General features: G+C 48.4%; 2 protein-coding genes across 4 annotated transcripts in view; one reads left to right on the forward strand and one right to left on the reverse strand.

The window, feature by feature from the left end:
• Positions 1-13698, forward strand: part of sdccag8 (SHH signaling and ciliogenesis regulator sdccag8) — a 28316-nt gene extending 14618 nt beyond the window's left edge. Inside the window, exons 14-18 of the mRNA XM_062464075.1 lie at positions 570-697; positions 3407-3515; positions 4741-4872; positions 13227-13353; positions 13448-13698. Of these exons, the coding sequence (XP_062320059.1) occupies positions 570-697; positions 3407-3515; positions 4741-4872; positions 13227-13353; positions 13448-13468 (517 nt within the window). The 3' untranslated portion in view covers positions 13469-13698. The remainder of the gene's footprint in view (positions 1-569; positions 698-3406; positions 3516-4740; positions 4873-13226; positions 13354-13447) is intronic.
• A 592-nt stretch (positions 13699-14290) lies between these two features.
• LOC134022508 (RAC-gamma serine/threonine-protein kinase) overlaps positions 14291-25000 on the reverse strand; it is an 18885-nt gene continuing 8175 nt past the window's right edge. For all 3 annotated transcript variants that reach the window (XM_062464079.1, XM_062464080.1, XM_062464082.1), the window contains 6 exons: positions 24268-24390; positions 23668-23796; positions 19480-19694; positions 19280-19367; positions 18976-19078; positions 14291-18596 (listed from right to left, as the gene is read on the reverse strand). In XM_062464079.1, coding sequence (XP_062320063.1) covers positions 18511-18596; positions 18976-19078; positions 19280-19367; positions 19480-19694; positions 23668-23796; positions 24268-24390 — 744 coding nt within the window. In that variant the 3' untranslated portion in view covers positions 14291-18510. The remainder of the gene's footprint in view (positions 18597-18975; positions 19079-19279; positions 19368-19479; positions 19695-23667; positions 23797-24267; positions 24391-25000) is intronic.

A 25000-nucleotide genomic window follows, 5' to 3' on the forward strand; every position in this document is an offset into this window, starting at 1 on the left:
GATGTTCTTGCTGACCCCACCAGTTTATACGCACAGATAGTAGCACACATCTCTGCCCTGTGTGTGAAGCATTCCTCTAACAGGAGCCTCTGCGCTGACCCACAGTGTGGGGGTTGTGCCGGTGCGAACTGCAGTGGCTCGGCACGGCTCTAGTCCGGCGTGTGTTGTTGTGTCTGTGGACAGCTGCAGCAAGACTCAGGGGCTCCCTGTCTGGGGCTTGACACTTTTACCCTTCAGCAACCTCCTGAGATGGAACTCACTGTGTACTTCTGTCTCTCTCTCTCTCCTCTTTTTTTTTCTTTCTCTCTTTTTTTCTCTTGCTTTTTTTGTTGTTGTTGTTGTCTCTGCTTCTTCCTCCTTTTGTCTCTAATTCGTTCTCTCTCTCCTTTGCCCCCTCTCTCTCTCTCTCTCTCTCTCTCTCTCTCTCTCTCTCTCTCTCTCTCTCTCTCTCTCTCTCTCTCTCTCTCTCTCTCTCTCTCTCTCTCTCTCTCTCTCTCTCTCTCTCTCTCTCTCTCTCTCTCTCTCTTTCTCTCTCTCTCTCTGTGTCTGTCCGGTCCTCTCTTGCCCAGGCAGGAGAGGGAGGTGTGGGAGCGTTGCCGTGGTGAGGACATGGCGGCCGTGACCCTCTCAGCACAGCGGCGAGAGCAGGAGCTCACACTCCGGCTGCAGCAAACAGAGGCGCAGCACGAGCGCTACGGTGGGTGTCCAGCGGCTAGCCACCGCCGCCTGCCAACAACACCTTCCTCTCACCCCTTTCTTCCCTCCCTCACCTTCTCAACCTCCCCCCCTTCTTCTCTATCAGCGGCCCCCTTCACCCCTCCTCCTCTCACCCCCCCCACCTCAGGGCAGCGCCAAACCCAGCTCGAACCCGCTCCGAGGCGGACAGCGCCGGCGCTAGCCACACCTGTAACCTTTGGCTGTGCGCGGGGGAGCAGCTGTGGAGCAGCGGAGGCCGGCTGCAGCGTATTAGTTAGCGTTTAAGGAGGGCGGGGAGGGGAGAGGCGGAGGGAGGAGCGGGCCCCGCTGTCTGTTGATTTGGGAGTGATGCTCCCACATCTGTCGGGCCATCTGGATCTCCCGCTTTATTTACCTGTGTTTCTGAGAGGCTTGGAGGCCCGCTGCCTGCCAGAACAAAGGAGCAGGAGGAAACAAAGGGAGGCTTTTTTTCTGGCATGGCTCGGCTCTCCGGCACACATGTTGTCTAAAGAGAGGCGGCATCAGAGACACAGCAGGAAACTCCCCGGGCCGGTGGAATCAGTCCTTTAATACCAAACCCCACTTCCTCCTCTCAGCAGCTAATTAGCCTCCACACACACACGCACCCCTCTCTTCTCTCACCCCCCCCCCCCCCCCCCCCCCTCCTCCGGCCTCAATCATCACTCTCTAAACTGTTTGGTTTTTGGTCAACGTTGGACGAATCGCCTCTAGATGATATATTTCTCCCTCTCTTTCTCTCTCTCCCTCTTTCTCTCTGTCACTCTGTCTCTTTATCTCTCACTCTTACTGTCTCTTTCACTTTGTCCTCTGTTTGTTTCCGGTGCCAGTTTTTGTTGGTCTTTATATACCATGTTTCTGTCCTACACATGCCCAGATGCTTTCAAAGCATGGTGGCTAATTAGCATTCTTTGGGCAACTTTTCCTGCAGAGACAAAACTTTATATTTTTTGGTGTGTGCACTGACGCTTTGCGTGTGTGTGCACATGCTGTCTTGTGCGTGTGTGCATGCCGTTTGTGTGTGTGTGCATGTTGTTTCACTTCACACTAGGTCCAAAAGAAGATTGTCACACCACCTCCCCAATATGTGTCTCTATATGCTTGTAGGGGTGCCATGTCCTGTGTGTGTCTTTGCAGGCCCCCACTGTAAAAAGGAAGAGCCTTTGTAGAATAGCCGCTCTTTATCTGTCTTCAGGCAGACTCTTGCCACCATACTGTACGCCCACTACGTCGGCCTGCTCCTCCAGACCTGAGCCCCCACATGGTCACGCTCTGCCGGGCTCCTCTGAAGGCGTGTACAGATCCACTCTCTACTGTATGAATGTGTGACCGGCTCAGAACTGTTTCTATTGCAATTTTTTTTTCTCATATTATGGGTTCACTCGATTTGTCCCCCTGCAATGAATAATAGATGAGTCCAATGAGTAAGGGATAATGTACAGTGATGCGATCATTATTTGAAAATAAACCTGACTCGATGTGAAGGGTAATTTGAGTAATTGGATCTCGGTCACAATCTGTACACGGCTCACTGTACAGTATCCTGTTTATTACATGGCTCCTTTCTGAAAAAATAATAATTTGACACAAAATACTGATTAGAAAATATTTTTGTGAAATGATTTTATTGCTTCTGCTAATACAATAGTCTGTTATCGTCAATAGCAACGGTCTGTTCTTCATAGCAGCGGTCTGCTTGTCATAAGTAACAGATGTAGAATTCTGTTATTAGAATCAGAAATAAGTATTCAACAAAGCTGTGGAATTATGCACTTGAATTACTTTTTACACTTGTCCATGTTATTTGATGTTATTTTTTTATATTTACTCTAGCCTAATGCTACTGCAAAGTTTACTTTTAAATTATTTTCAATTTGGTATAATAATGAATAACAAATAAAATAATATTAATAGTACTTAATAGTGCTTTTGTTTTGAGAAGATCTTGGCTACTTTAGCTAATTATTTGCAGCAAAAAAAGTCCACCCCCTGATGGTGTAGCAGAGACAACTAATCAAAGGTGCCGTAGCGCAGAACAATGGCTCTGGGTTTGATGTTTGGACCCTTTCTTGGTAAATGCTAGTATTGTGCTAGTATTGTGCTAGTAAAGTTAAGTCATCTTTGTAAGAAAAAGTATATTCAGTGAATGTGCAATGGCAGATTTCTTATTTCCTTCTGGTCCCGCACTTGTCCATGGACCATGCTGGACATGTTTGTTCCTGTCGATGTGCTTCCTCCTTATCACTTTTTCAAAGACAACCAGTCCTTCATTGACTGTACTGTAACAGAATGGTGGAGCAGGTGGATTGTTCTCCAATCCAAACTTTGAGCATTGTGCTTTTTAAATAGACATATGTTTTGTGAAGAGAGCGTGCACAGTTTCAAAGCCTGATCAAAGCCCAACGTTGGAGTGTTCTGAGAGGACGGGTCGATATCGTTTGAGTGTGCAGGAACAAGGGTGAAAACCTGGCAAATACAAACGCTTTCAAACAATGCACAGCTATCTTCAATGCTTGATGAATGCCTACAAAGCTAGATCCACAGCACAAAGAAACATATGTAACCTTCTGTTTGGTTTTTCTTACTTCTCTCCATGATTCATTCTCAGCATGGGTGTTGGGTGTGGGATGAGCGTCTGACATACTCACCAAGCTGGTCATTGACTTCTCTCCCTTCCCATAATCCCTTACAGCGGCGGAGCTCGACAGTCTGCTGAGCTCCCAGAACGCCTTAATTGGGAAGCTAAAGGAGGAGTGTTGCATTCTGGGAGCCAGGCTGGAGGAGCTGACTGAAACTAGCAGGTAAGGCTGGGCCAGGTGAGGCTGGGGCAAACAAGGCCAAGGGCAGGTGAGGCCAGGAGTACGTAAAGTCAGAGCAGAAGAGGCCAAGGGAGGTGAGGCCCGGGGGGGGGGGGGGTTTCCTGACCTGCAGGCTAGGAGGAGAGGAGAGAAGAATAATCCATGTCTACTCTGGCCATCTGCTAGCACTCTGCATGACCAGTGATGTTGTAGTCATGGCCTGGGCTGGCACTGGCTGGAGGCCGCTGGGACGCGCCAATCTGCTCGGGCCGTTTCCCTGTTTGTGGTCATGCATGTTCCACGTGTGTGACACCTCAGGCCTTTGGTCAACTGTTGGAGCTGTGGAACACATTAGTCACATGACAGAGCCCAATCTGGCACTGCCAGACCGCCCCAACTTGAGCAGCGCAGCGTAGATACAACAGGATCAAACACACACAAACACTGATCTTTCGCAAATACTCACAGGCACGCATGTGCACTCACAGGCCTTTCTACACACAATACACCACAGTAAAGACACACACACACTTCTCAGCCCTTACATCTGCTGTGTGTGTGTGTGTGTGTGTGTGTGTGTGTGTGTGTGTGTGTGTGTGTAGTGTTTCACCACGGTGTGGTTTGTAGTGTGTCTGCTGGCCGTTGTTGCTCCTGGAGCGCCGTGTTCAATGTAGCGTCTAAAGCCCTGCCGTCCGTCAGCCTAGCTGGGCCAGACAGACCCACACTCTGGCCTGCCCTACACCACAGCCAGGCTAATGCTAGCTAGCCCAGACAGACCCACACTCTGGCCTCCTCTACACCACAGCCAGGCTAATGCTAGCTAGCCCAGACAGACCCACACTCTGGCCTGCCCTACACCACAGCCAGGCTAATGCTAGCTAGCCCAGACAGACCCACACTCTGGCCTCCTCTACACCACAGCCAGGCTAATGCTAGCTAGCCCAGACAGACCCACACACTGGCCTTCTGTACACCACAGCCAGGCTAATGCTAGCTAGCCCAGACAGACCCACACACTGGCCATTGCCCTCAACTATACTCCATTCTTTCTTACAGCTGTATGCACACACGCACAAACACACACACAGGGTGATCCCTCATCTCCAGGCCTGCCCAGCTCTATATATTTCTTCAAAGTAAAATAGTATGAAAATTACACGTAGTCTTATTGTTATACGGTGCGTAGGTTATGCTGGTTAACGTGGTATTAACGTTGCTTGCGTGCTAGTGGCGAGGTGGAGCAGATGGCCCTGGAGAAGCAGCATCTAGAGGAGACGCTGGAGAAGCTGAGGGCTCGCTCTGCTGACATGGAGGAGCAGTGTGTCCAGCATGGCAGGATGCACCAGCGCATGAAGAACAGGTACTCACACACACACACACATCTTCACAATCACACACACACAAACACATACATCTTCACAATCACACCCATACACTCACTCTCACACACACACACACACAAACACACACACACTATTAAGTCATTGTTTGTTGTGGCAGTATACGCAGTAAACATCACTAGTTGCACCAGTTAAAACCAATTGTACTGTACAATGCATTTATGTTTCAGTTTGTGTGTGTATGCATGTGCCAGTTTGCATGTGAATGTCAGTCTACATCCTTGTGTGTGTGTGTGTGTGTGTCCGTTTGTACGTGTGTGTGTGTGTGTCAGTTTGTACGTGTCAAATCAAATCAAATTTATTTGTATAGCCCTTTTTACACGCAAGCATGTCACAGAGGGCTTCACATATGCCCATAGAACTGCCCCTCAACCAACTTAAACCCTCAAGGAAGACAAGGAAAAACTCCCAAAAAACTCTCAACAGGAGAAAAAAATTGAAGAAACCTTGGGAGGAGCAATTCAGAGAGGGATCCCCTCCTCCAGAGACGGTTGGTGAGAGAGAGGAGCAGAACACAGGCTAAACATAGTCATACAGTGTCGATGGGTTTTTAAAACACCAAAATCCATTGTTCAACTTTATAGATGTAGGACAGGACCGGGAGACTCGCGACCAGGTCCAGCGTTGGCTGACCTACTCGCGACCAGGCAGGTGCTGACAACTCAAACCCCCCACACCACAAGGGATGTGTGTGGGGGGGGACAGAGAGAGGAGAGCAGGGATTAGAGAATGCCAGGAGCAGCTAACAGTTACAGTCATAATAGAATGAGATCCCCACCGGTCAAGTGTGGACTGGTGCAGCAATTTAACAGAGCAAAAAAGGGGAATTTGATGCAACCCCACACACCAAGACAGCGACAGCCCCCCTCATTTGGAACATGAAATCTGTTCCAGGGCAAGAGAACTCTAAAATAAATTATACTTATAGAATAAGGATGGAAACAACCCGTCCCCCGTTGCCTCCAACTAGTAACATACGTGCGTGCGTGTGTGTCAGTTTGTACATATGCGTGTCAGCTTGTACATGCGTGTGTGTCAGTCTGTGCGTGCATGTGTGTGTCAGCTTGTACATGCGTGTGTGTTAGTTTGTTCACGTGTGTGTCAGTTTGCGGGGGCCTGTTCTCTGGTGAATCATGCGGCCCAGAGTGCAGAGCGGCACGGCGCCTGGCAGCCGGCCTGCCGCTCCACGTGGGCGAGGCTGTGCGGGCGCACAGAGGCTGTCTTAGCTCTGCAACACACACACACACATACACACACACACTGTCCGCTGCTCCAACTTTAGGACCACATATGGGTAACACCAACTAACTTGCAGATAAAACCAAAAAGCAAGGAGTTGCACTGAAAATGGCAACGAAATGAGAGAGAGATTGTTTACTTTTACCAATTCCATCGTTTAAAAAAAAAATCTAATCCTCAATAATCTGATCAGTATTTCATTGAAAGAATATCATTGTTTGTTAACATTCTTTCATTAAACTGTCAGATGATGTTCAGCCATTCAACATCTCCGTTCTCCGAATGATTTCTTATTACATTTCCTAAAAGTACAACTTAAGATTTCTTCCACTCACAGAAACACCATCTTCTCCCAACTGTAGAAGTGTATTTGATTCTCCAGTCCACTCGTCACAGGATGTTTTATTCTCCAGTGTTATCTGCCCTTTGTGAGTGAGTGTGTTTGGGTCTATACATATTATTGTGTGTGTGTGTGTGTGTGTGTGTGTGTGTGTGTGTGTGACGTGTGCACCGAGGGCACCTCGCCTTGGCACTGGAGGGTTAAGGTGTACGTGTTAACAAGCTGGTGCACACAGGTTCGCCCAACACGCCAAGATCACGCCAATACTCAGAGCTCGCCCCACTCAGATATTCTCGATCGGGGCACAATCTGTGCTGCGAAGAATCTCAACAGCGTGCCACGTACAAAACATTTGGAAAATCAGCTTGATTTATTTTTACATTTGGAGCAGAATGCCAAGCTACACAGGGGTTTTAGCACACAATGTTTTGCTGCTCGGCTTCCTAATTTATTTATTTATCTCAGTATGTATTTCTGGTTTTTTTGCCCAGAGATTAGTGAGGCAATTCAGAATGAAAGCTGGCGTGAATTAAAACGAACATTAAATAGATCCTAGATGTGTAGGATTTACATTTTGTATAATTATTTTGTGAAAACAATATTATTCCACATAGAACAATGTTAGAAGTAATACATGTATTTATTTTTTTCTCAGGGAATATGGTTGTTTTTAGTACAAATCCGTATTTTATATGTCGGTATTAGAGTTTATAATTTGTATTTCTGTCATATATATGCATTGAAATGGGCGAAGGTTGTTTGTGCTCCATTATTGCTGAAGATGAAATGGCAGTTCCAAGGTAGCTCTGACATTCACGCTTGCGTACAATGAGAGGGCATGCTCATTTGTGCATGCCATTAGTTTAAGAAATGACAATAGAAATACTATAAATGAAGTATGTATTATGTACTTCATGGGAACTACTTTAATTTACATATTTAAACCTAAGTAACCTGTTTTTAATTTGTATGTACTATTACTGTACGAAAGAAAAAAATGGCATCATCTTATTTGTAGACTTTTGATTACATCAAAACAAAATATACTGTATGGTAATTATTTCTCGAACAGGGTTATGTCCTGACAGAGGATGACCCTGCAGAGAGGTTGTGTTGGATGAAGATGAATGACTGGGGTCAGGACCTGGCCAAACCGCCCACTTCGTTTGTGTGTGAGAGAGGAAGGAGAAAGAAGAAGATATTCTTGTAATGCAGCACAGTCTTGGTGGGGTAGTCTACTGTCTAGTCAGGTACAGTTGAACTTCTCTTAATCCCTGAAAGGTTTCCGAGAGTGATCTGTAATGTCTGGATGACAGGCACATCCTGAGAGTTGTTAGTGTATCTGGACAGAGCAGGTCAGTGGTTTCAACTGTGCTGGACTGTTCTGCCCTCTTCGCTTCACTTGTTGGTTCAGCCTCCGAACTTCTTCCTCCACTGCGCCTCGCTGTGTGAACACACACACACAAATCCATAAAACACTATCACCCCCGCAGCTGCCAGCATGCTGCTGCACCAATTATCACTAACACACACACAGCCACACACACACACCTTCACACACATTTGCATACACATACAAATACGCTCCCTCGGCTCTCAGACGCGCATGCACACACACACACACACAGTCACTGTGTGTGTCACTGTGGCGTCTTGCTTGGCGGCCCTTTAAGGAGAGGTGGTAATGTATACGCAGATGTGCTGCTAAATCTACAGGCTTCTGTGGGCCATATGGCCCCATAAAGAAAGATGGTGTGCGCGTCTGGAGGAGAGGAGCGAGGGATGGAGGGACATGTGTGTGAGGAGAGCAGGCAGTTGTTGGAGCTGTGTGGAGGAGAAGGGCTCCAGGAGATTGGCTAATGGAACAAATGGTCGCGGCAGGCTGGGAACAGGCTTGCTGTTGCCGGGGGGAGACGTCGGCCCTCGGGCCGAGGCTGCTTCATCTGGTTCCCTGCCACACACACACACACACACACACACTCTCCTCCCACGACACACACTGAGCTGCCATCCCCCAGAAGCAAGAAGACTCTCCTCAAACTTTTCATTTGCAAATGAAGTTGGCAGAGGCCAGGATATGTAGGAGTGTGTGTGTGTGTATGAGGTATGTGTGTGTGTGTGTCTCTGTCTTTGTGCATGGGATCATATGGTTGGGTAGCAGAAGTGGTAAAGGATGAGGGGATTATTACCATACTTTGATTGCTTGATATCCATACTGTGGTGGCCTGTGTTGGAACGCAGAGTGAGTGGGTGACAGTCTGTAAGTAGTGCAATATCAAAACAGATCGTTTTACATTCATGTGAAATTGTAAAGTTTCAAAATTTGTATTCAGATTCTGTTCTCTGATTGACAGATTTGTTTCCTGTCGTAACGAAAGCCCTCGCTCTCTTCTGAGGTCGGTACCTTCTCTTGTGGATTGCCTCTCTTCCACTGGCCTCTGGGTGGTGCTACAGAGTCACACTTTCTCTCTCCGTCACCCTCCCTCTGTCTCTCTCTCCTCCACCCAGCTGGCCTTTGTTGCCGGGGGCCACGGCAGGGCGGCTTGCTGAAAGAGCATTGTCAAACGGTGGCTTTACAGCTCTGACGCTGGGACACATACGAAAGCACACACACACATACAGTTTTACAGCCCAGGCGCAAGGTTGTACCCAGGGGCGTGCAAGCTGGAGCGTTGCTGAGCGGAACATCAGATCAACAGCCATAAACTCCTAACACAGCACCACCATTCTCTCATCACACACACACACACACTCTCACCCACTCAGATGAACCATTAGGACTTTGATGTAGGCTTGGTTGATTTTCAATGAGTTTGAAGTTAAGTTCATTGCTGTTGTAATAGCCTACTCCTCCTAAAACTAGTACCGCCCATACCTGAACTCTAGGGTAGGTCTAGACTTTAGAGAGTACTATGGGATAGGTCTATAGGGTAGGTCTATAGGCGGTCTATGGGATAGGTCTAGAGGACTATGGGATAGTTCACCCAGATCTGATCCTGGCCTCCTGTGTGCTGTGTTAACAAGTCCATTCCCTCACTCCCCGCTCAGATGAAATGAGGACATGAGGATAAAACATGAATGAGACCACGAGCAACAACAGGCCTCTCTGTTCCTAACAGGTTGGGGGGGGGTGTTCATGCCCGCTAGGCAGATCCCACAGAACCAACACACACACACATCAGTTCAGTGCCGTTCTAGATATGAACTGGGGTACGGGCTTGTATGGGTGTGTGTGTGTGTGTGTGGAGCAGCTGCAGGCTGCCCCTGGCGGTATTGTTTTAACCAGGCTAGCCAAGGCAGTCTGCCTGCATTCTTCACTCCCCCCTCGTCCCCCCCAGGCCAGACCCCCCCCTCTCCCTGCCTCTGATACCCAGGCTCCCGGCTGGGCTGTTTGAGGTGGCCGAGATTTGGGGTTGATATGAATGTTGCATAACTGCAGAATCTGTATGCAGTGGGAGCATTGAGAAAAATAAGAGAGATTTCGAGATCGACATAGGTGAGGGTGATGTACTGTAAATGACCTGCGCGGATCCTGAGTACTTTACGTTGTGTGTACTGTGTGCGTGCGTGTGTGCGTGCGTGTTTCCAGAGCAACATCCAGTGTGATTAGCCACAACATTAACAGTGTGGCCCCCAAGGGATTGTGGGTAGTGTAGTGCCAGTTGTATTTGGAGGCTAGAACTACAGTGCAAGGTAAAGCCTGCCAGCCTAATGGCAGTCACACATACACACACATGCCCCTGGGATGCACCAAAGACTTGGGCCTCCTCTCCCCTGTGGGGCCTGTGTGTTGTCTGCAGGTTCCCCTGTCACGCTCAGACAGAATATGGGGTTCCCTCCTCCTGGAACATGGCTGTAGGACATACACACACACTTAACTGTACAAAGCTGACAACAGTCTCTGGTGGATCTCTTGTAAACAAGCATACACATAAACACACACACTGCACAAACAAAGTATACCCTGGTCACCTGTGAATTCAACCGTGGTGCCAGGATTGTGTTTGTGCATGCGAGCGAGTGAGTGATTGTGTGTGTGGGTGGTAAATTAGGTTTCTGTCTGAAAGCAGAGGTCAGCTTCATGTGACCAACTCTGTGAGGCTGTCCAGCAGAAAGGTGTGTTCAAGACTCATTCAGAGAGGAACGTTGAGATGGGGTGTAACATGCTGCTGGTATTCCACACTGAGGCTGTGTGGCTCTCTGGATCAGGCCCAGCCTGGAACACAGCATGGCCATTGGGACTTCTTGGACACTGTGTGGTTTAAGAAGAGGGATGAGCACACATCCACACAAATAATATGGGAAACCAAGAAAACGATATGTAGCTGCTACCTTTTGATGAAGTGCGTGTGTGTGTCGTTGTCCTGGTCTTTCTCCCAGTTTGCCATTGGATCCAGCAGATGGTGTCCTTTCACCAGGTCAGCGGGACGTCTAAGACTCGGCTCGCCAACCTTACGCCCCTCCTCACTGCCCCCCTAACCTCCCACGTCACATCCTTACTCCCCCCCCTTACTTCCCACCTCACATATTCAATCTCCCCCAACCTCCCACCTCATCTCATAACTCCCCACCTCACATCCTTACTCCCTCCTAACCAACCCCCTCCTCCTTAACCCCTCCTTAACTCCTCCCTCCCCTCTAATTCCTCACCTCAGCCATCCCAGCAGTGGGCACCAGCCAGACAGCCAGCTAGCCTGGCTGGCATGTGGAAAGGGGGGCAGAGCCTTAATGCTTAGCTAATGCTAAGCTGTTTTAAAAAGCTAATGAAGTTGTGTGCCAGTGGATACAGGGGCATTATTGGATTGGCTTGGTGAATGGCTGGGTGGGAAAACTCATGTGGAGGCCCTCTCAGGAGCTACACTCACCCCTCCTGCCCCTGTTACCCTCCCAAACCTCACCCCCGACCTCACCCTTGAATTTTCTGTTTGAGCTTCAACCTCTCCAGAACCGTGAACCTTCTTTCCTACCTACCTTTCTGTCTCCCTCCCTCCCTACCTTACCCCACCCTCAGCCTGGTCCTCCAGCCTTACCTTTGCTCCAGCCTCACCCCAGAAAGTGAAGTCAGAGCCAAAGGAAGATGAGGCTCAGAGAAGTTGTGTACCAGATTAAGATGCAGACAGACTGCATCAGTGTTGTGTCTCTCTCGCTGGGACTAGGGCTCAGGGGTCGGGGCTGGAACTAGGGGTCAGGGGCTGGGATTGGGGTCGGGGCTGGGACTAGGGGTCAGGGGTTGGGGCTGGGACTAGGGGTCAGGGGTCGGGGCTGGGACTAGGGGTCAGGGGCTGGGACTAGGGGTCAGGGCTGGGACTAGGGGTCAGGGGTTGGGGCTGGGACTAGGGGTCAGGGGCTGGGACTAGGGGTCGGGGCTGGGACTAGGGGTCGGGGCTGAGGCTACTATAGGACCGGGGTTTGGGACTCGGGCAAGGCTGGGAGCAGGAACTGTGATTGGGGCTGAGTTCCAAGCTTATCCGAGGACATGACACTTTGATAGAGCTGGAGTTAGGCTGTACAGTTCTGTGCTGAAATTGGCAGTGTTGACTGCCAGTCTTGACTGAGTGGCTTGACTGATACGTCACTGCTGACTAACTGGCTTGTCTGACTGGACTGGCTGCTCTGCACTGGGCCTCGCCAGCCAAACACGACGGTGGGATTCGTGACCAAACAAATAGACAGGACAACCTCGGTGATTGTTGCTCAGAGAGGAGGAGGAGGATGAGGGGGAGGGGGAAGGGGAGCCGGTTTAACATGAACACTTGTCGTTTCTTGTTACTATGTAAGGCTCTAAAATTATCACACGTCCTCAGAAACAGAGAACTTTTGCTTCCCGTCGCTCCTCTCTGCGTGTGCATGTGGTATGTCGGTTGCGTGTCACCCTCACCCTCAGCGGGGCAGTGTGCGCTGGGTGGTTGACGTGGCAACGTCCTGCTGTGTGGGGGGGCGGCATGTCTGTGGTGGTGGTAGGGGGGGGGCTCTGACGCATAATGCTGCCCAGCCCTGTTAGCTTGGTGCCAGGCTGTGGAGTCTGCAGCTCCGGCCTCCAGCACAGCAGGCCCGATGCTGGGACAAGCTGGCCAGCCCCCGCCTGCTCCAGCTCTCACGGGGGGGAAGGGGGGGGGGGGGCTTACCCCTGCACAGACGGCAGTGCCACTGCCAGCAGGGCAGGGGCATCTGTCTCCCCCTGCAGCAACAGCTAGAGGCCACCCCCCCCACTCTCCTCTCCTTCCATCTCCTCCTCCCTTAGTGAAGTGATGGATCTAGGACATCGAGAGACGGAACTTCTTAAGCAGACAGAAGGACAGTTTCTCTCTGCATGTCGAGTGAGACGGTCAGCAAACACACAAGCGAGCAGCCTGGATTCCGGGCTCCAGACTAAACTCCACTCTCATCAGGGCTCCAGTGTGTGGATCTGCGTGCGGCTGGATGCGTATGCTAATGTAGTGCATTCCTGGCCTGTGAGTTAGCTTTGTTTTACTTGAGGAGGGGAGGAGGAGATATTTGAATGGGCTGGTGGGAACAACTATGACCCCCCCAATGCCCCTCACCCCCCTCCTAACCCCAGGATGAAAGGCCTCATTGTCACTGGGCTGCAGCAGGGAGAGACATGGTGGCTCAGAGCCTGGGAGAACTCATTATTGGAGCAGTAATGAGGATGTTCCCATCAACCCATAGTTTTATATTGTCAACAGCAGTTGTATTATATATCCTTTGTGTGTGTGTGTGTGCGTGTGCGTGTAGGCTCCAGCAGTTAGACCAGCACTGCCAGTCCAGTGCCCAGCAGGTGTTGGAGTTGCTGGCCAGACAGAACCAGCTTACACAAGAACGCCACGTCCTCACTGAGGAGATGCAGAACCTACGCATACAGGTAGAGATGTGTTTGTGCCTGTGCAATAAAGAGCAAGAGAGAGTCGTTTGGCAATGTGTTTGTTTGACCTTTTGTAAATGTTCTCTTTTTTCAGTTACCTAGTGCTAATAGCTGATGCCTGGCAACATAAGGCCCCATCATCCAGAGATCCCCCTCTGCAACACTTGTCAAACTATATGTATTTGTCATGAATTATGGACTAGTGTTTGTAATTGTGTTATTTAGAAAACATTTGTATTTTCTCTGTATTAGCCGACAGTGGATGTGCTTTTTTATGAGAATCAAATTGGAAAAAGGTGATTCTTAACTAGGAATTTCACTTTGAATAAATGTTTCTAAAACTGGGATCATAGTAATGCAATTAATACACATATACATTCATACACCCATGTATGCATACTGTATGTATATAAACAAATAATATATAAATACATCAGAGATGGGAAGTAACGAAGTACAAAATACAAATTTACGAAAATGTACTTCTCAGTAACAAAGTATTTAAGTACACTTGTCTGGTATCAGTACTTTCCTTCACAAAAAAAATTCAGACACATTTTTACTTTCAGAATATTTCTACTTCTTTCACCCATGGCCATATATGAGGGAGATGTTAGAAATTGTTGATGTCAAAAAAGAATTCAGGCGAATGCGCTGCGTGTCTATATATAGTGTATTTTTGTATTAATGTATTAATATGATGTAAGGTCCAGTTAAGTGTGACACTAAAACAGGTAGTAGTAATGGTTACTTTTACTTAAGTATATGTCAGAGCCCATACTTCTTTACTTAAACTTGAGTGAAAAAGTGTACTCAGCACTTCAACTTTTAAACATAAGTATCTGTACTTTTACTTGAGTGAAGAATGTGTGTACTTTTGACATCTCTGAAATACATACAGTAAATACACACACAAACATAAGGACCACACAGACTGTTAGCAGATTGACATAGTGCTTTATTTAAGCCATCTGTACGAAGTAAAATAATGTGCATCCTATCATTTACCTTTACGTGTAAAAATACTAAGGATGTACAGTGTACAAAAACAGATTTTTGCCGGGGGAACCTTGTTCGCATCTCCGATATGACAGTTTAGTCTCTGTACTCATCAGGTCTAGTCTCTCCACCCTGACCCCACACAATGGACCTGAACATGAACCTTGCGATTGACTGACTCACCGACTGAGCTAGCGAGGTCTCACACTCTAAAGCTACATGGACATGAAATTAATTTACAAGTTATAGTCGTTTTTTTGCTTTTTTTTTTTAACAGATTTGTCTCTTGTTTTTAAATAAATACTTTACATTTCATGCTCTTTCATAATACACTACCAGGAGCAAGATAACAAGAGAATCTGTTGTAGACAATACAAACAGTAGCAGCAAAGTGTGTCTGTTCAGGTATAAAATATCACCCTGCAGTTAGTAAGGACTGAACAATGACATCCATCAGAGTCAAGGATATCATTCAGCCCCTCCCCCTCCAATCAGAGTTCACTTCAGCTTACTTCCTCTAACCTTTAACCTTGGAGGAAGTAGCTGCTGACCAGAGAAGGAGTCCTGGGAAGGCTTAAGGCCCACAGACCCGGATCTCCAGTTGGGCTAATACAGGCCACCTGTTGCTAGGTGGTTCTTCTGGTCTGGATGGTGCACACAGCGGTTCCCCCACTCTGCAGACACAGGACATCTTTACAGACCCACAGTAGGTAGATGAAGATGTGTCTCCACCTCTCCATCACCTTTCTTATTAGCATGTATTCTTTTTATGTCCAAGCATAGGGCAATGTTTCTATGGATTATATTAAAAAAGTAGTGAATATGAAAGTGCTGCCATAGGCACAAAGCTCAAATGTTTTAGTTTCAATTGTTTTTTTTTATATGTTATTTTTTGTTGTTGCTATGGATTCTAAAGAGTATGATGGTTTTGGACCTCCAATGTCATGTTATTGAGGACCTCTACATGCACCCCCCACCTCCCTTTCTCACACGTGTCTCAGGACACAGATCAATAAGAGCTGCACAGCACCCACCACCCAACCCTGCAATTCTTCAAAACTAAACTGCAGATAATCCGTATAACCTTTAGACCAAAAATAATACTAAATAAATTCAACCACATTCAATTAAATACAATATCATAAATAAAAACAAAAATAAATAAATAAAAGTTAATAATCAATTAAGAGAAAGAAAAAAAAACATCAATGAATACAAACATTTGTTTCAAATAAATCACCTTAGAGCCAAACATCTAGATGTTGTTTTCCCTGGTGGCTACACCGATCTCTCACACAGAAATAGACGTTATTAAGACTGTGTAGGAAGACATGAGATTAAACACTGGAGCAAACTGAGCACCTACACACAACTCAGTACAAAGATATTATGAACCGCAGGACCATCCTGGGTGAAAATACCTTCATATTCTTTCAATGTGCTGGATTTACTGAGAATAATCTGCAGAGGGTCCCACCTGACCATAAAGCTACATCCTTGTGATTTTGAGAACAAAACAGTGCTGCAGTGTGCCTCAAATCAAACAAACCTACACCCTGCTCTAACAACTAAACATGAAAACCTTACAACCCAACCTCCTGTGAACCTTCGTCTCAAACCTCTCTCATGCCTGCTATAAAACTCCATAACATTTTTATAAAGTATATTTATAGTACATAGTATTTTCTATCCCAAGATAGACATCCTTTATTATGAGTGTCTTTAATACCATCTCTCCTGTTCTCACCACCCTATTGAGCCTTCTTGTCACTGGTCCACAATCAAACCGTTTACAAACACTCAAACAAAAGATCACTTATAGCCAGTATGTTTAGACTGTGATGTGTGAATGTGTGCTGCTGTGTTAACCAAACTAGCCCTAGACACACCGTCAGCTTTGGTCTATCTGTGGTTCATACCGTTACATTCACTTGTCTACCAAATTCTTCTATTCTTTAACCACTCTATCCATCTTCCTCTCCTTCCCCCTCCATTCATCTCTAATCCATCCCTTTCCAAATTGTTCCATCTGTTTCAAATCCACCCCCCCCCCCTCATCTCCTGAACTACTTCCTCTTTCCTCCACTCTTTTCATACATCACTCCTACTCAACTAATCACTTTCCTGTCTGTATAGATGCCTCTCAACTGGGTTTGGTTTCTAGTATAATGCAGTTAAACAGCAGTGTATCGCCACCATTCTCTAAACAGTAAAGATTGAAAGAGCCGCTAGAGGAAATGCTATTGAGACGTCAGCTCCAGAGAGCACCCCAGGTGAGCTCCAGAGAGCACCCCAGGTGAGCTCCAGAGAGTACCCCAGGTGAGCTCCAGAGAGTACCCCAGGTGAGCTCCAGAGAGCACCCCAGGTGGGCTCCAGAGAGCACCCCAGGTGAGCTCCAGAGAGCACCCCAGGTGAGCTCCAGAGAGCACCCCAGGTCGGCTCCAGAGAGCACCCCAGGTCGGCTCCAGAGAGCACCCCAGGTGAGCTCCAGAGAGCACCCCAGGTCGGCTCCAGAGAGCACCCCAGGTCGGCTCCAGAGAGCACCCCAGGTCGGCGTGAGGAGAGAAAACGTGTCTCGTAAAAACATGAACCCTAGCTTGGTTCGCTAACAGAAAAACAACAAAACTACACTGTCTTCTTTCCATCCCATTTTGGTCAGAGAACAAAGAAACTAAGTATTAAAATGAGAGCAAAAACTAACTGTGGTCATGTGATCATCTACATTCGTCAGCCATTTTAGAGGTGCCTTTTTCATCCAGAAAACTGGACAATACAACAATTACAATATAATATGATGTTATAGAAACCAAAAAAATCACTAACAAATAAATAACAGAATATGAAGAAGCCAGAACTGTCTTACAAATGAACCACTGTCCTCTGATAAGCCTTCTCACGGTCTATAGACATCAGTCCTGTGTGTGTCAAGTTATTTATCTTTCTCCTCGGTACTAGGCCCTCCTAGGTACTAGGCCCCCTTTCCCTTGTGGAACATCACTCTGGTTGTTACCCCAGAAGCTACTCTGTCTCCAGGTCCTATACTGGCAGTAGACAGCCACCATCTTGCTGTTCGCCATAAGATCGACGACTAACATTGAGCTTCACAGATAGCAGAGTGGTATGATGTTTGCTTGTGATGACGTGTGTCTGGATTGTAGGGACTGACGCGTCTGCAGAGTGGACTGCACTGGGGAACATTCTGAGCCGTAGGGACCCGTCCTCTCTCACCACAGTTTGAACTGCATCTTGGTTGGCGTTCTGTAGTTTCCTAAATGCCACAGTTCAGATTCACAGGAGGCTTACAGCCAACAGTGCTGCAGTGCCTTCGGGCCCTTTCAAATCCTACACACACACACGTTTACACAGTAAAACTGAGTATTGGCAGAGCACAATCCCAAAGTGTTTAAAACAAACGATTCTGATGGCTGGTTTCACAGAAAAAATTAAATCACAGCTTTGTCAACAAACAAGACGTAAGACTAAATAAAAAAAAAAGTAATGACAGAATGACAGTTTGTCTGACACAGGAGTCCAGAGTCCTAGGTTTTGAGCGTTGGTCGAGTATTGAGCCCTGTTTGAGTAGTACTGGCTGCTATACACTCTGCAAAGCACAGCAAGTAGTACCTTTAACTGAGAGAGAGAGAGAGAGAGAGAGAGAGAGAGAGAGAGAGAGAGAGAGAGAGAGAGAGAGAGAGAGAGAGAGAGAGAGAGAGAGAGAGAGTAAGAGAGTAAGAGAGAGAGAGAGACTGCTGTCTGTTTGTTGTTGGTGATGGTGTGTGTGGTCCTGAGAGAACTAAAACTGGCAGTTTAGATTCCTGTACCTCCTCAAACAAAACAAATACACTACATTTCTCCTAGATGAGCGACACGGATGATGGTTTGTATGTACGTTCCATGGAGAATGACAGGGCTCTGAGAGCACCTGGACAAGCCACAGAAAAGCCGAACACTGGAAACCTTCTGCTTGAAGTAGCCAAATCGTGCTCTTCCTTCTCTGTTCATACACACACACACAGGACTGCCAGTGACACGGCTCTGCCAGTCTGGTTTTTGGAATGATGGATCTCAGACAGACAGAGGAGAAGAGGAAGAGGCCAGGCTGAGTCGACTGGTCTCGTCGTCAAGTGAAGACCTCAAGGGGTGGTGATGTCACTCTGCTCATTCCCGACCACTGGCCGAGTAGGAGAACTGTGGGAAATGAGGTCTTCTCTCGTTGTCCATGCATTCCATACCGTCCTCGTCAACTAGGAAGTACACGGGACAGGAAGTTGAAACTCATATTTGACACCACACTGTTGGCGTTGAACACTTCGACCGACTAAGACCCAACATTCAAATATCTTTGCCATTACCACATACAGTTTTTGCATTCTAGACAGATTTAACAGCTGGCTTAGCCCTGCGATACCGTCAGGTCTTATACGAGAAGTTTCCAATCACCAATCAGGAAAGAAAAAACTCTGAAATGATGTTCCCTGGGTGATGTTTACCAGCATGTTTCACACCTGAGTGGAGTGCCAAACAACAACCTCTCACCCCTCTCCCTCCATCCTCCCCCTCTCTCACTCTCCCACATACACACACACCTTCAGGGAACAACATAAGACGAGTACCGAAACTCACATTTCTCAGGGGGAGTTATTGTAATCGTCTGTGCCGTGAACTCCTCGTCGAAGTACCTGGTGTCAGTCTCTGAAGACACCTGAGGTTTGAAGGGAGGTAGCAGCTGGGGGGGAGAAAAGCACCTGGGTCACACAAGCTTCACCCCCCCCCCCCCCCTTGAGACTTCCTGGGAGATATGAGGTCACACCTCCCACAATGCTCTCTGTCTCCACCTGTGTCTGTGTGTAAGAATTTCACCTTGTGAATTAGAGGGGTGTGGGGTGTGTGTTTGTGAGTGTGAAGGTGTCGAGATGAGAACCTGTACCTTTTTATCATAAACATCCTGCCAGTCAATCCCAGTGAAAAAACTGTGTCTCATAATCTCTTTAGCGTCATCTGGACCTCCTCCAAGCCTACAAAACAAAGTGCAAAATAATAAAATATAATTACTGTACATAAAATAATCCTCTGAATATACGGTAGTTGTATTTTATAAGCCCACCAGACACAAATACACACACACACCGCTTGTTGGGGTCCTTGATGAGCAGGCCAGACAGCAGGGACTTTGCGTCGGAGGACAGGGTGCGGGGGAACTTGATATCCTCCATGAGGATCAGCTCGAACAGCTTCTCATGGTCCTGGTTGTAGAAGGGCAGCCGGCCACACATCATCTCGTACATGACCACGCCCAGACCCCACCAGTCCACCGCGCGCCCATAGTCGTTGTCTTCCAGCACCTGAAGACAAGACACACAGGCAGAGAGACAGAGAGACAGACAGAGAATGAGTCATACGGAAAGGTATTTTAAAAAAACGGACTGGCAGACATCTAGTATATCCAGTCAGACTGTTGTTCAGTGAGAAAGGACAGGCGTTCCAGCCAAGGTCAGGGAGTGGACAGACAGACTGCAGAGCTGTGCAGGAGGAGAGCTAAACTGCTGTAGAGAAGCCAGTAGCCAAATGCCCCTGCCAAAGACACGCTGCACATCAGTACAGAATCCTGCACAGCCAAGTGTTTAACATACTAATTACTCCAACACAGGGAGGCAGAGAGAGAAACAGAGATGGAGAGAGAAAGGGAAAGGAGGGAAATGGAAAGCGAGAGGGAAAGAGAGAGTTAAGTCAGTCCAAGGGTGATCTGACTGCTCCTAGCTCCATGTCCAGCTGGTTAACCATTAACAACACAAAGCCTGTGAACACACACATATGCACACACAAACACCAAATACCCTATTACCCACAGTTGCAGGGAGAACAAAATCATGCAGTGGCATGCTTTCAGAGGGTCTGGTGTGGGTATCACTCTTTCCCCTGGTACAGATGCCCCTTGTGGTCCCTGCCAGCCTTTCCTGGCAACAGGAACTCTACCTGGCAAGGCTGGACAGGAAACTCGCTTTTGACTGCTGCTGCGAGCCTCAGCATGGTGCAGTGCCACCCGGGTCAGGGGCACCACTACCTGAGAGGTGGGTACCTGGCTGGCAGAGGGGCTGGGTGCCAGGAGTCATGCCTGGATCAAAGCCCTGTATCTGGGACAGGCCGTCACCGCTCTGCCTGACAAGCTCGGCCCGCTCTCTGTCATCCTCTCTCTGTCTCTCGCCCCTTTTACGTCTTTGGCCTGCTTTTCGATCCTGCCTTCTCCCTCCATCCTTTCGTCGAGAGTTGTTTGCCGTGTTCTATATTCGCTTCTTTCCCCCTCCCTCTTTCTCTCGGGCGTGCTGCCTCTCACCTTGGAGAGGAGCGCGGGAGGGAGGGAGGCAGGGAGGGGGGGGGGAAGGAGGGAGGGAGGCGGAGGGATGGAGAATGGGAGCCATTATCCCAGGTTAAGGTAGGGTCTGATTAATATGTCTCTCTAATGACACGCAGCATTGGAGAGAGTCCAGAGTAGCATATGCTGCACAACTAGCTAATCATCATCACACACACATCCACACACGCACTCTTAACTATCGGGCAGAAAAGTAAGGTCCTCTTTGTCATATTCATTTAACATTCATCAATTTCTCTACTTTATTCTCTCTTTCTCAGATCTATATCTCTCTCAGTATGTCTAACTTCAGCTTTACTTAACTTGGGCAACAGTCAGTCAACACAGCAAAGCACAGTGGCTTTGTAACTAAGGAGGATAAGCCCAGAGAATCAGTGATTTATCAGCCTAACTCAGATAGTTAACAGAAAAGCTGGCGGTCCTCGTGTGGAGCTGTGCTTATCAAGATGGCGGACCAGCATGGCGAAGTTGCTCCCCAACATCTCCTGACTGGCTGGAGCTCACTGCTGCAGGGAGAACACTGGCTCAGCCAGGACACACACACACACACACACACACACAGCAGATGGAATATTTATCCTCCTCATCAAATTCAGAAAGTTAGACGGAACACAACTCCATGTTTAATGTCGTTTCATCACCTGCAGCATGACAAGGGGAAGAGGAGTGATGTAATGTTCAACTCCACACACACGTGCGCACACACACACAGGTTCAGTGCCGGAATGATTTCCAGTCTAGGCCACGGGCCTCTGTGTGTGTGTGTGTTTAGATGTATGCACGGACAGTATGTGAGCATGTTTGTGTGTGTGTGTGTGTGAGCCACTTGTATGTCTGTTTACATGAGTATGTGTTCCTGTATTTGTGTGTGTACGCGTGTGTGTTTGCGTATGCTCAGGGAGGGGCTGCGAGGAGTTTGTCCCGGGACTAGCGGTAGCAGCTCGGGAGCACGCGGGGAGGCGATTAATCCACACAGAGCCAGTTGGGGCGGCCCCTGTTCCAGAGCCCCGGGCAGGCAGGGGATGGAAGGATTGATGGAAGGAGGGAGGGAGGCAGGCCTGGGGGAGGAGGCCCGGGCCCCGTTCGGACAGCCATGTGGCGGGGCTGCTGCTCCCTGGGCGGGGGCCCTTGGCAGGCCTGGCTGGACTGGGACGGCCAGAGGGAGTGTGTGGCTCCACCAGGCCAGATACCCAGCGGGGCCCAGGGAACACACACACACACAGGCATACACACGTACAGACACACACTAGCATATGGATACAGGCAGTCTCACACAGGCATGCCCACAAATGTAAATATAGTTATGTGCACACAAACACACAAATTACACCGAACAACTGCTTCAGTAACTGTTTCGGAGTTGTTGATCAAAGTTGTACATCTTCACACTATCGGGGCCATTTGATGAGGATGATGTTATCATTTCAATCCTATAAAAATGTGATGCACCGTATTTGTGTGAGTTGAGTGATCAAATACCAAAAGATTGATACTTTGCTCTCAATATAAATATTAGCAGAGCTTGTGGACTGAAACAATCTATAACCCCACCATCTCAATTCTCATTAGACCCTTTTCAATGGAGGCAAAAGAACAGATTTCACATACTAACAAATACAAAAGCCCTCCAAATCTCACTTCGATAACCCTACAGAATTGGAATATTTTCCAGCTCTTCTCATCTTCTCTCTCTCTTTTTTTAATCCCTGCTACTTTGTATCTCTGGCTCTTGGCGCCGAGTGTGTTGTGTTATTTTTACACCAGCACGCAGGAAAGAGAGCGAGAGGGGGAGAGAGAGGGAGGGAGAGAGGGAGGGAGCGAAGGAGAGCGCACGGAGCAGTGTAGGATTCCAGGTTTCCCGACCACCTCTCTTCAACCTCCCCATCTGCCACCATCTGCCTGTGTTTAGCCGGGACTTTTTACTGCAATCACACACTCTCGTGAAAAATAACCAACACCCAAATCATCTTCTGGCAGAAAAAAACACACACAAAAAACGGAATGCTGCGCCAAATAGCTCCACGTCCTTTTTCAAGTGAAATATATATTCAGCCCTCTCTTTCTCTCTCTCTTACTCTCTCTTGTTCTGTATCTCCGTCCCTCCACCTGCCCACTCTCTCTCCCTCCCCTCACCACAGCACTCTTCTCAGCAGAAGGTGGTCCAGGCATGGGGGGTGGGAGGGGCACCCATGGGGAAGCAGTTTGACCTAGAAGTGAAAAGGACCTCACTTACAGTAGTTCAGATCCAGAAATGGTGGCCATGCTATACTCTGCCTCAAGTCTAACTTTGCTAAACCTTGATCCATATGCCTATATGCAGTAGAACCTCGGGTCAGACACCGCTGAAACACACATGATTGGCTGCTTCTTCTATCCTGACATGGGACTGCCAATCGTTGCGTTGGTTTGATGTGACAACAGTCTGACTGCGCGCCTCCTCTGCCTGATCATGGAGAGCCCCCTATAGAACATGTGGGAGGTGTGGGAAGGGCTGATGGACATCACTGGAGCCCAGCCAAGAACCTGGAGTCACCACGTTCCACACTGCCACACTGTAGCTGCCTGCTGTACATTACTCACCATCACAGCCTGTCTGCACTGTACAGTGCATCCCCACCTCCCCCTGCACACAGGCAGGGGAAACTAGAGAGGGCGGCTTATGGGCTGGATCCAGCTGTAGCTGTCCTGGCCAACAAACCAGTCTTACTTTCTGAAATGCAATAACTCATTATCTGTTGACGGTCTGTCTTCCAAGAACCTTCACAAGACAATTTGTCAGAAAGGGCCCACAGCAAGCAAACAGAGAGACCGACAAACAGACAGTCAGACAGACAGTCAGACAGACAGACAGACAGACAGACAGACAGACAGACACACAGGCACACAGACAGACAGACACACACACAGGCACACAGACAGACAGACACACAGGCACACAGACAGACCTCTGGCGCCAGGTACTCTGGCGTTCCACAGAAGGTCTTCATGGTGGCAGCATCTGTGATGCCCTCCTTGCAGAGACCAAAGTCTGTAATCTTCATGTGACCATCTTTGTCGAGCATCAGATTCTCCAGCTGAAGAAGAGAAAAGAGAGAACTACATTACCCACGTGGCATCACACGTGCAGTTTCCTGGTCGGCTACTTTGCCACCTAGGGTAAAATACATATGTAGTTTCACATACTCTTCTATTTACTGTTTCACCCTTTTCGTTCTAATGGCTGAAGCTGTTGTGTAGTTTTCTTGGCTGCTGTCTGTCTGCCTGGCTCCAAGACCGCCAGCCACAGACTGACTGTGTCATCTCCCACTGCCCGCCAGACTTCACATGCTCCCCAAAAGCCAGTCTCCCTAAACTCTCTCCCCTAATTCTGCTGTCTTTAATTACTGTTTTCTTCCATCCCCCCGTTCCACTCATGTCAGATGAAAGGCAGAGATGCATGTTGGGAAAGAAGCACTCACAACTTCACCAAATATCAGATTGCTGCCTCCCTTACCCCCTCCCCGCCCCCCACCCCCCACCACCACTGTCCCCTCATCTTTTTTTACCTTCAGATCCCGGTACACGATCTTGGCGGAATGCAGGTAGTTGAGGGCGGAGACGATCTCGGCGCCGTAGAATCGTGTGCGTTCCTCCGAGAACACTCGCTCTCTCGACAAATGGAAAAACAGCTGCGGGAGGAACAGCAGGGACAGGACGGCAATAATTACTGATTTATTGGAGGAAATTAACACAACACAAACTGGCTCCCTGCGCCATATTGAGATGATAGATGGAGGGGGGGGGGGGGGGGGGGGGGCTATCTCAGAGGACCCCCAGCAAACCAACACAGCAGCTGGCGCATCATCCCCCGTACTCCGCTGGGCGGCCCTGGCAAACCTGGCACAGCCTCGTGCATCAGCATTTTAATCAATACACCAGTCTAGTTACGGACAGGGCGAAGCTTGTGAGCTAACGTCCCGCTAAAGAGCTGAGGGCATGGCCCGGGCAGGGAGTGCTGTCACCCAATCATCTATCGACCACTTTCACCCACCCATCCACCACCCCCCCCCCTCATATCTGTCTCTCCCCGCTTCTCTTTCCCTCTATCACCATGGCTACCCCGCATCCCCACAGTCACATTTCAAGAGTCACACTTTTCCCCAAACAACTCCCCACCCTAACTCTAACCCAACTCCTCCCCCTTCATGTACAAATTACCCAGGAGGCCACATGAGGAGTGCTAACAGACCGCCCACTCAGCCCGACCGGTGTGTGTGTGTGACAGGTGGGCCTTCATCA

Source organism: Osmerus eperlanus, chromosome 6 (assembly GCF_963692335.1).
Source record: "Osmerus eperlanus chromosome 6, fOsmEpe2.1, whole genome shotgun sequence".
Taxonomy (NCBI): Eukaryota; Metazoa; Chordata; class Actinopteri; order Osmeriformes; family Osmeridae; genus Osmerus; species Osmerus eperlanus.